This window comes from Miscanthus floridulus, chromosome 1 (assembly GCF_019320115.1).
Source record: "Miscanthus floridulus cultivar M001 chromosome 1, ASM1932011v1, whole genome shotgun sequence".
Lineage (NCBI taxonomy): Eukaryota > Viridiplantae > Streptophyta > Magnoliopsida > Poales > Poaceae > Miscanthus > Miscanthus floridulus.
The window spans coordinates 121,879,243-121,890,765 of record NC_089580.1 but is presented as its reverse complement, the minus strand read 5'-3'; the positions used below and the strand labels follow the sequence as shown (position 1 = coordinate 121,890,765).

The following is an 11,523-nucleotide window of genomic DNA, read 5'->3' as shown; positions in this document are numbered from 1 at the left end:
GCGGCTCCGTCTAAGTGGCTCGCCGAGTGCTCTCAAGCTTGCAGCCGACGGCCCTTGCTCATGGCGAGACGGTGGCCGGTGGTAGCCCCAGAAGGCACGCGCGCTGTTGGCCCCGAAGGCGCGCGGCGGCAGCGCCTCTCAGGTCCGTGCGCGCAGCAGCGGGTCTCGGCCCGCGGTGGCGGCGCGTCTCATGGTGGGGCGGCCCAGTCAGTGGCGGTGGTGACCCGGCCAAGGCACCGGGTACGAGCCACGCACTCGCACTTCTGAGCGCGACCATCTGAAGGTGGCGACCCGGCCTTCAACCGAGTACAAGCCACTATGACTTAGAGCAGCGACCCGATCTAGAACCAGGTACGAACCGCACAGGTGCGCCCTTAATCTCAATCTCAATCTTAGATGTTTAACCTTAGGGTTAGGGTCTTTTTCTCATATTTTGCGGAATCCTCTCCTTCTCAATGCTTACTTAGTATCATGATTTGGCTTAAACCGAGACTAATTGCTGTAATAAAAAAAACTTAACCATGAACTTAGACTAATCATGAACATAAACTCAGATCGGATCTAATTAAAGTCTAATCTCTTACTGACAACTCATACGAATCTAATTTGACGCTTAGATAGCATAAACATACATCACAGAAGCTAATCATGCATGTGACTGATAATACTGATCTTAATAAAAACTGATATGAATCTAATTTGACTTAGCCGAAACTAATCTAATATAACAGAGGCGTAAGACAAAATTGACTCTGGCCTAGGATTATGTTAGGTCTAAGTAGGCTCTTGATACCGATTGTTCAATTAGAACTTAGATTAACAGGATATTAACTTAGCCTAAACATGATCACTAACTCATCTAAATGCGAAAATTAATCTTAGATACTAACCAGAGCATGTGGACGCCATCTGTGTCGCTGGAGATGTGATGAAGTTGATGTAGATGAGTAGATCTTAGTCTTCACCAGATTGGGGCTTGATGCTCATAGTTGGTGAAGAACGCGATGAAGATCTTGCAATACCTGAATGGACGTGGGTAGATGGCCTTCCTAAACCTTCCAGCGCCTAATTGATTGGTTATATGAATAGTCACAGGGACTAGAGAGATAGTGACGCCAATGGTGCTTCTTTTATTTATAATCGCGCTGTGGGCTAGAGGGCTGAATCCTTAGAATTCTAATGGTTGCCGCCGTTCACGACAGTTCTTATTTAGTTAGAAATAAATGATGAGTAGGTGGACAAAAACTTAACGCTTAATTAATCTCGTAATTAAGTTCAGGATTAGCCGATCACATTCCAACACTTTAGTTTACGAAAGTATCGGCTGGAACCTAATGCTGATGCACACTTTAGATACATGTCAAATCAGAATATCAGACGGTGCACACTGAGTCAGTCACCACCGCAACCGCGAGTCCGCAACACAAAGCCACCAAACGCATGCGCGCAGTGCAATATTACGAGAGCCACGTTCCACTAACTTGCAACACGAGAGGGAAGCAGTGAGTCAATACTGCACCGGCAGTGCAGACTGACAGCTAGGACGCAAACGGAAGGGCTAGTTTGGATACATCCATTCTACGTGGAGATTGGATTGGATTAAAGGGAAAATGAACTGATTTTCTTCTCAATCTCCTCCGATCCCCATGAGAAGTGATTGATCCAAACTAGCCCTGAAAGAACGGTATTGGCGTGTATATGGGACTGTTTGTTTTCCTAGTCCTGCTCTGCTTGCAGGGGCACAGGTTCGGGAGGAGCCGGAGGCGGTGCCATGAGCTCGGGCTTGACCTCAGGTTCGTACCGGGCAGCGACAAGCTCGTGGTAGCTGCCTTTGGCGGCGGAGGGCGAGGGCAGGCAACAACGAGGTGGTGCTCCTGCTAGGCTGGGGCTCGGCGGAGCAGGGCGAGGCGCAGGGTGGGCGCCATAGCCGCCGCCACCCTCGGGCGAGGCTACAATGGGCGAGCGTGCGGAGGTGACCGAGCTCGTTTCTTCGGTGGAGGTGATGCCAGACGCAGCGGTTGGCACGCTTGAGCGCACAACAAGCCTGGCCCTAAAAATACAAAGTCCAATTTCGTTCCTGGGCGGCCTGGCCAAGAGCTGCTTTGAGCAGCATGTGGGTCGAGCTGAGGGGGAGAACCAGAGAAATCCGAGGGTACGGGCAATGCAAACAAACATGCCATTGACCCCGTTCGCTTGGAGAAATTTTAGAGGAATCTGGATGAATCTGTGAGAGAAAAACACTGTTCCGGATGAAAAAAGAAACGGATTAAGCCGGGTTTAAGGGCACGCGAACGAGGCCATATGTGCTACTTGGAAGGAGAGTTAACAAAGGTTCATTCTCCCTCTCAAGTTATTCTTGGTTTGCGCTCTTTGTGACGATATACTACCGACATCTAAAGGCAAACACAGTTGGTATCAGAGGCGTCTATCCTCAGCGGTGCTTCTGAAAATCACGACTTTCTCAGCCTTGAATCATAATTCCTAGCGGCGTGATGATCTTCATTCATCAATGTTGACGGTCCTTGACTCAAATAACTTGACCGCCAATATTTTTTTTCAAAAATAACAACATTTAATTTTATATCTTTATAAACTAGAGTTCCACTAATAAATTCCAAAAGTTTCTATGGCACTGAGTTGTTTGCAAGATATGCCAAAAATACACATTAAAAGATAATATGGAGTACTTGCAACTAGGCAAAATAGACACTCAAAAGTAATTCAAATATTCACCATTGCAAACAATCTCAAATACTGAACTGAAGTTCACCAGTACAAAGGGCTTATCGAGGCCATCGTAAAATATATTATTTACATGCTATGTTTGGAGTTCGAACAAAAAAAAATATACTAAGTTCTCAAATAAAAAACAGAATTTGGCTTATGCTGAAATTCTGTGGGAGAAAAACACTATTCGTTCACTAAAAATACTACTCAAGTAGTGTAGTAGAACAGTGCCGTACATGAGAACCCCACAGGTCATCATCGTTGACATCAGAACCCCTTAGGTCAATGCAGCCCGTGCATGGGTCCGTACCAGGTAGGCCCGGCCAATGCGATGGTGACGCGGCGGCACCTTGCCACGCTTACACGTGGTTGCATGGGAGAACGAACCGACAAGGGGAGACGACTTGGCAAATGTCACGACGGCGGCACTGCACCCAGGGACGAAAACAGATTGGATTCACATGGAATCACATCCAGATATCACCTTTTACCATATTTTCATTCGAATTCGAATACGGATACGAATATTTTCGAATATGAATGCAAAACGGATGTCTCGGATTCAGATTTCTGTTCAGATATTTACTCAATTAACTCGAAGTGCATATATTTAAATTTAACATATATGAATAGAGTTTTACTACTAAGTTCATTGATAACCAAACGGGGATAGGAGTCAAAGTTGCTCAGCTACTTGATTGGTGTTTCCTGGTTTCACGAACGCCGGATTCAGATTAGGAGGCGGCTGAGATTCAGAGGAACTCCCACTGCGGAGCGGCGCGAGCATGGGGGAAGTCCGACCGTCAATTGTGGTATAGAGGCCTCGGCAAAATGGACCTACAATTGCGGGGATAGGAGCCTCGGCAAATGGAGGTGGTGGCGAGGTTCTTGGGAGTCGAATTTTGCCGATATCTAACGAACCTGGGTAAGATAAAAGAGTTGTAAGGCCGAACAGGCCAGTAGGAGATGCGGTTGGTGCAATATCAAAGAATCTTGGGCTTTTGGCCAGTACCAAGACGAAAGGAACGACCAGAATGATCAGTGGAATGACCAGGTATACGGCTATTTTGGGAGGCACAGGATATTGAGAAGTTGGGGAAACAGGTACTAATCAGCTAATTGATGTTCTGAAAATAAATACAGCTTAATTAGTATGTGCCACTTAAATTTGATCAACTAAGAATAACCAGTGAATTAGAACAACATATTAATTGATAGAATTACTTGAATGAAAACAATCATCATGATAGCACAAGAAACTTTGAAACTGAAAATTTAAGTACCCATAGAGAAACTGACAAAAAACATGGTTGTTAACATCCCACCACCAATACAGTGCGGTCGATCCCAGTTAAAACATAGCTTATAAACCGTTTATAACCAAAATAAATTGAAACTAGAGGCCAAACAACGCATTGAGCCTTTTGTAGCCATGATTCTCCCTATAGCTCTCATTTTATATACTAAAACACAGAAACTAAATCAGACCATAATCTTGTGCAGCTTATCATGGAAGCGTTTATTAGGAAAACTCTAACAATCAGGAGGGACATATATGGTAATTGTAATGAGCCAGTTCAGACCTTCTCTTGCCCCGCTATCAGAATGATCAACGAGTAAAGGAGTAACAAACAACATAAGAGTACTGTTCAAGAGTCACAGTCACTGTGCTCAGGTAAAGACAGGGTGACAGCATCATCAACAGAAATTATAAAATCGAAAATTTAGAACTTATGAAGTGCTGTGATGGGCAACAAGGTGACAAGGAAACAACAGATCACAAGCTGCATAGAAAATCCTTTTAATGTAAAGTTTTTTTTAATAAATATTTAATGTAAAGCTGGGCATGGTTGTAACACCTCCAATACACAGTATAAGGGTTGAAATAAAGTTGATTCCAACAAACAGCAGAATTCAAAACTTAAGCAGTACCACGAAAATTCTAACTTATAGCAGTAATAATGACGAAAAAATAACATATATGATAACTGACAGGCGCATCTCAGACCTATGACCTGAAGGGGCAGGCAGGCCAACCCATCTCAGTCAGCAATGCACAAACAAATAGTAGACAGTGTTCTGCTGTTTGTTGGTTTCTGGACTGGTTTGGACTGGCTGGTGCTGGTTTGTTGTGAGAGGAAAACACTGTTGGCTGGTTGAATAAGCCTGGCTGAAACCAACAAGCGACCAGGGTGACACCGTAGGGATATCACCATTCCAGCATTCCAGCATGAGTGTTGCCTTCCACAGCTTCTTCCCCTTCATCCTCATCGTCACCAAGGGTCAAGTCCTCAATCAACTCCTCAATTGGCACCGTAGGGATATCATCACCAACTGTTGATGCCATCTCAGACCTATAGTCCTCATTCTTGTACAGATCCATCTTGAACCTCATCTCTGGGTCCAGCTCCAAATCCCTGAGGAAAGCCTCATACTCATCTAGCCTCTTCTCTTCCTCGCCCTTGGCCTTGTTAGCAGCATCTTCCTCAACCGGCAACCTCTTAAGCTTCCATCTCCGTGTGCGAGGCCTCTTCTCATAGCTCTTCTTGACAAGAACAACCTCAGGTAAGCTGTACCGGGTCATAGCCGTGTCCATGTCATCATCATTCAGGTTGGCACCATAGAGATCATACCCAAGGGCATGATCCCCAGGGTTCAGCAGGTGCCCAAGATGCGTCCGCACAGTAAAGATGGTGTCATTTTTCCCGAAATCTGACACCCGAGCAACCTGCGCATAAGCCAATTGGTAACGAGACCCATCAATGGAAATTTCAGGCGATTCTTGTTCGATGTCGAGCACAATGTACTCCACGAGCTGCTTGCTGGTGAGAGCTCCCTTGAAATTATACACCCTGTATTTTTTCTCCTCCAGGTGGTGCACTCGCAACGTGAGGGGATCAAGAAGAGCAATGGCATTTGTGACCTTGACACAGAGCACGAGCGGGCCAAGGCCACCCATGTCCCGGGACGCCTGGGGGCCGAGCGCGATGAGGTCCTCGCGGCAGATGGGGCAGATCTCGACCGAAAAGGTGTACTTGTAGTTGTAGACGCTGCTCTTGGTGTCGTGCGAGACGAGCTGCTTCGCTGTAGAAGTTTGGATAGGAGCGACGGTGGCGAGGAAGTCAACCAGGCGGGCGGCATGGGAGCGCGAGCCGAAGAAGAAGTCGAGGCCGCCGGGGGCTGCCGCGACTCGGATCGCGAGGGAAGCCTGACGGTGCTTGAGGAGGAGCTGCTCGAGGTAGAGGAAGGTGCGGCGGTGGGGCACGTGCTGGCGGAGCTGGACGACGGCGACCCACTGGTCGGGGTTGGCCTGCGCGCGGGAGCAGGAGTCGCAGAGTCGGTCGTGGACGACGAACTCGACGGGGTGCGTCTGCTCGAGGACGATGCCGTGGAGCACCTCGCGGCGGAGGCGGAGCTTGAGGCGGAGGCGCTTGGAGTGGGGCTCGGAGAAGACGAACTCGGCGCCGGAGAGGGAGACGCGGAGCCGCGCGAGCGGGCGGTTGATTCTGCGGAGCAGGATCTGCATGAGCTCGGGCGACTCGGGCGTGGCGCGGAGCCAGGACCGCGGCGGCTGGAGGTAGGAGGAGCAGTCGGGGCAGTAGACCACGGCGGCGTGGCGCGGGACGCCCTCGGTGATGTCGACGCGCGCGCGCAGGCAGCGCGCGCACATGTTGGCCGGGTTGGGCTGCATGGACACGCCGCACGTGCAGCAGAGCACCGTGCCCGCCGTCGCCGCCGGCACGAACATACCGGTGCCGCCGGCCGCCGGCGCCGATCCGGGCAGCATCCTGATTACGATTGAATCAACAGGGGATCGGGATGGAGGCGCAGGAACTACCTAGCGACGAGGGATTAGAGGAATTGGTGGAGAATTGTCCTAGGATTTTGTAATCGCAGCGCAGGGGAAGGAGGCGGCGGCGGGGAAGCGGCAGAGGTGGTGACGAATGCGGTGACGGAGTCCACGACCGCGTGGGCTTCTCAGTTAAGGAATTGCGAGGCCACTCCTGAATCCTGATGCCATATGGGCTTTTAGACAAGGTCGGCTCATGGGCCCTGAAGTCTATGCTACCTCCTCCTTCCTTCCCATCGCCCTAGCGGTGTGGAAATGGAATGGAACGGAGAACGGACTCGAGCCGCGAGCGAATAAACCAATTTTTGCAGAATGCCACTCTTCGAAAAGTTTTTCCTTCCTTTTAAAAAAGTGTGTTTTCCTTGAGCAAAGTAGAACATGAAGATGCTGCAACCTGCATGCATCGCGCTAGTTCAATTCTTGAAATGTTCTGATCTTTCGAAAAAAGAACAACAATTCTTGAAATGTTCTGACAACGCCAGAATTATCACAGTAAACAAGCTAAATATGCATTGGTCCATACTTAAAGCATGCGCTTATTTATCGACAGGAGCATAGTTGATACGTAAAATTGTGAGGAAGATCATCATGTCCCACCTTAGGTAGTCTAGTCTTACAGCGCCGATTGAAAAGCGAAAACAAATAACTCACGATGCTACATTGCGACTTCAGTGAATATTCATTCACAAGCAATTGGCAAGATGACAATCCAAGAACAGAAGAAGCTACATTCTCGAATATCAGATGGGTGCATAGCAGGTTTTCGAACCCGGCCTGGAAACCGACTTTCATTTTTAAATCTCTTTTAGGCCCCGTTTAGAATGCAGGATTTTTTTTCTTGCTTTCGGCACTTTTCGTGTGAAATTCCTGAGTTCCAAAGGGAGCCCTTGCTCAATTCCCTTATATATACAACATTATGACAACTTTGCAAAGCATCCTACCCAAAACAATGAAATCAGATTTGTTCTCAGCTCTTCTTTAGTTCATATATCGAGAATATGAAAACAGGACAAGTACATGAAATGCGTAAGCTTTACTCTACCCTGTAAAACTCTCAGAGAATATCATGGATCAACATGTTTCTCCAGGAAAGCATTCGCCAGATTGCTGAAGCTGGTGTTGACAGCTCCAGCTGAAGCACACTCTCTTATAGTCCTAACTACGTCTGGTTTCAATATCTCCTTCTTTGTCAAAGGGTTGCAAAGATAATACAAAGCCCCAAGTGCACAAGTCACCTGTCATGCAATCATCAAAAGGGAAATTGTTCACATGAGGACTACATGTACGGAATTTGGAGGTACCAATGTTATAGTGTCATTAGCTTCAGAAATACTTACAGTATTCCGCACTGGGCTCGATAAGCATTGTATAACCAATGGGATTCCACCACACTGAGTAATGATTGAAGCATTTGCAGGATCTGCATGTAGAAAGGTGGACACAGAAGGTGTTGAGTGCTTCATTGAATTCACATCGAATAATAAATAATAGAATTCAAGGTATTGTGTTGCTCACCAACACAGGAGTTGCATATTCCACCAATGCCGAACTCGACAAGCCTTTCATTTGGCTCTGTAATGCAGTCCAAGAATAACTCAAGAACATTCAGCTGAGAAAATAAAAGCAGAGTTAAACAGTTGTAAAGTAATAAAGCCAATTCAAGATTGTCTTTACAGGAAATCTGCAACAAGTGTTCCAAAAGAAAAGTTTAGTGGAATCAACCTGGCGCATGAAGGCATAATTAAAAGGGTCATAAGCAAAATTTGCCAAGTTAGCAGCTATCTTCTCCTTAGATTCTGAAACAAGACAGATAAAGTGAGTGTACAATTTATAATAGCATGGAACTTATAGAGTTCAACATAAAGAATACATCATCTCCATGAGCTTCTCCTTTATAAATTGCCCACACGGGATAATTTTTCAATGCTCATCTGTCTGAATCCTAATCAGAGCATCCAGAAAGCATACATATAGCAAGTACTGCTGACACACGGACCAGATGTTCTTGTTTTGGTTGAATTAGTCTGTGCTGCATATTTTCATTCTTTTTCTTTAGATGTTTACACCAGTTTAGCTTATGCTGCATATCTTTGTTTTGCCCTCTAGATCTGCTCTAATTGTCTATAGTATCCAATAGTGAAGTATAACTCAATACTAAAACATCTTTACACTTGAACTAATCCATGTAATAGATTCCATCCCAATGAAACAATCAACCAGGAGCAAAAAGCATCACCTCTAATCACACAAATTGCTAGTACAATTTTCAGACTAAAGCGCATTGCTGCCGAGACTGCTTCCTAAACTGACACTCAAGAAGCTAGAGAATTACAGAGAGACTGGGCTGAACGGTGGCCTGTAAAAGAACCAAGCGTAAGGTAGACACCAACCTTCATCCGTGGCGTTCTGGAACTGGGTCACGAGATCCTGGGCACAAGCAATCAAGCGGAACAGGTAAATCAGCGAGAAACGGATTTGCAAGGTGAATGTCCAGCGCCAGCACCAATCGACGGGGAATGAAAAAAACAAAGGGAGGGACCAGGGACAGGACTGACCTGAAGGTATTGGTCTCGCGGAGTGCCGGAACGGCCGGTGCGCTCGACCTGGCGCTGCGCATTCGTGAACATGAATCTCCTCCACCTAGAATCCAATGATTTACCTTTCGGCGCCGTGGCGACTTATTTCTCTTGGCTGGCCCGGCAGAGCTGAGGTAGCGAGGAGGCCAGCGCTGGCGCCGCCGCTGAAGAACAACACATCAGGATCGGGATTTTTTTTTATTGACTCAAAAGGAAACCAGAGAAAGGGACTAAGGACCACCATTGCCAATGCCACAGTGCCTCTTGTGTGGGCTTTACTTTGGTACTAGCTAGGGCCTAGTACTAGCAGATGCCCTTGCGTTACTATGGGAACCTCAAAATTTTTAGCGTAGAACATCTAAAACCTATAACAACAAATAGTCTCTGATCATGAACCTTATTTTAATTAGAGATTTATGCTTCACATAGCACCAACACAAAGCCTTATTTGCAGCACCCTAAAAATACAAAGAGGGGCATGAAGATCATTCTTATCTTTATAGGAATTTACACCAATTCGGCTAAAAATACACTATACATAATATGCCTCAGAATTAGAGCAATTGTCTATGGGGAACTCACAATATACAGTTAAAAGTTTCAATATATGGTCAAAACACAAGTACACTGAGTTTAAGTGGCTCAATATCTATAGCAACAAGAGTTTAGAAGCATGTGCAAGGAGGTAGCTAAAAGAGGATTGATAACATATGCAGACCCAGCTTTTTGGGATGGAGGGAGTACATACTTTGTAGAAGATCGCTATTTTAAAAAGTTTGTAGAAGATGGAATGCTCACTAACTTTATGCGATGCAAGAGATAAAAGAATGCAGGGTTAACATGATACTCCAAATTAATGCAAATACAGTGATAGTAGTGCTACGTAAGAAATGATATTACGAGTCATGAGTGCATAGAAAGGGCAATCTGTTTATTCTGTTCCAGTTTAGGAAAACAAGAGGAAAACATTTTTATTTCTGGAGAACGCAAAGTGCAAAGTGAAGAAACTGCAATATGCCCTGAAGCATATAGCATTAGCATTGAAGTTAAGTTTCGTTTAGTGACCATAACCCAGCTAAAAGATAAACAGAACGTCATGTTCACCAAAGAGACAAAGAAAAAGAGCCATTAGAGACCCCGCCCCACCCGAAAAACATGCACAATGGCACTCTCAGATTCAACAATTGTGAGTGAATATAGCATAGTCATGGATTAAGTAACACAAATGATTGACAGGAACTAATGTAAGAGACACAAATGCCATTGTGAGATTTGTTGTTGGCTTGTTGCCTTAAAATATAGTGTGTACCACAAATGATTGACGGAACTAATGTAAGATACACAATCTGTACGGGCAATCAATATTCCTGAAACACATTCAAGTAATCCATATGTTGTATGGAAACTTGATCTCATCCCTTAACCTATCACTCACATATTAGAGCTGCACCTTCCATTTTGTTACATGGAGAACTAAGTAAACAATTATAACAACCTACCAGGAAAAGAAGTAGCAGAAAAAATTGGACCAATGTCTCTGATATAAAGCACTCAACACAGAAATGCAGTACAAATTAAACAGAACAGCAAACTCTTCACTTGTTTCTTCATTATACGCAAACCTAAGCCATTTCATTGTGTTAGAATGTTGGATCAGAAACAAGCATCTGAATTTGGTATATTCAGCAGCTCAGCACGCACTGCCTTGAGACATTGCATCAAACGCTTCAAGGGCAAACAATCAAAAGGGAAACCCAGACCGCACCAGGACAATCGGAACTCGAGGAGCTTACCAGAGGCTACTGCGCAGGCAGCGGCACCCTCCTCGCGTGATAGGGAGGAGGCGGCAACGGAGAGGCGGGCGCCGGCGTGTCGTCGCTCCTCGCGTCCGCAGCGGCGGCGGGGGTGAACAGGAGGGCGATGGAGCAAGGGCGAGGGGCGAGAGAGCAGGCGAGGAATAGGAGGAGACGGAGAGGCGGGCCCCGGCGCGTCCTCGCACCTCGCGTCCGCGTCCAGCCGTCCACAGCGGCGGTGGGGCCGAACGAGAGCAGGGCTCGGGACGCGACTCGAGAGAGGCGAGGGACGAGGTTGATCCTAGATTGACTCTACTATATAAAAAAAAAGGTGCATGTTGTCTCCGCAAGCCGTTAAGTCAAAAAAAAAAAAAAAAATGCAAAGTAAGGCTACGTTTGGTTTCATAAGTCAAGTGACTTATTGAGCTAGGTGACTAAAATTTAGTGATTTATAAGTTATATCTATTTAATTGTAGATGACTTAAAGCAAGTATAATAACAGGCTGTAAGCCAACTAAATACTGAGGTGGAGGAGAGAGAGTAGGAGAGAGCTGTAAGCTTACAGTCGGCTTGGGCA

The 11,523-nt window shown here is 46.1% G+C and overlaps 2 protein-coding genes across 2 annotated transcripts; both read right to left on the bottom strand.

Moving 5' to 3' along the window:
* Positions 1-4,526: 4,526 nt before the first annotated feature.
* Positions 4,527-6,651, bottom strand: LOC136492337 (uncharacterized). The gene has a single exon (XM_066488395.1). It carries the CDS (start codon positions 6,512-6,514, stop codon positions 4,937-4,939), a length of 1,578 nt encoding a protein of 525 aa, XP_066344492.1. The 5' UTR covers positions 6,515-6,651; the 3' UTR covers positions 4,527-4,936.
* Positions 6,652-7,210: 559 nt separating this feature from the next.
* Positions 7,211-11,241, bottom strand: LOC136492328 (uncharacterized). The gene is made up of 7 exons (XM_066488388.1): positions 10,947-11,241; positions 9,133-9,317; positions 8,968-9,004; positions 8,300-8,373; positions 8,093-8,186; positions 7,915-7,997; positions 7,211-7,812 (listed from the first exon to the last, which is right to left on the bottom strand). The coding sequence occupies exons 2-7, from the start codon at positions 9,202-9,204 to the stop codon at positions 7,642-7,644; spliced, it is 531 nt and encodes a 176-aa protein (XP_066344485.1). The 5' UTR covers positions 9,205-9,317; positions 10,947-11,241; the 3' UTR covers positions 7,211-7,641.
* Between the last annotated feature and the right edge of the window lie 282 nt (positions 11,242-11,523).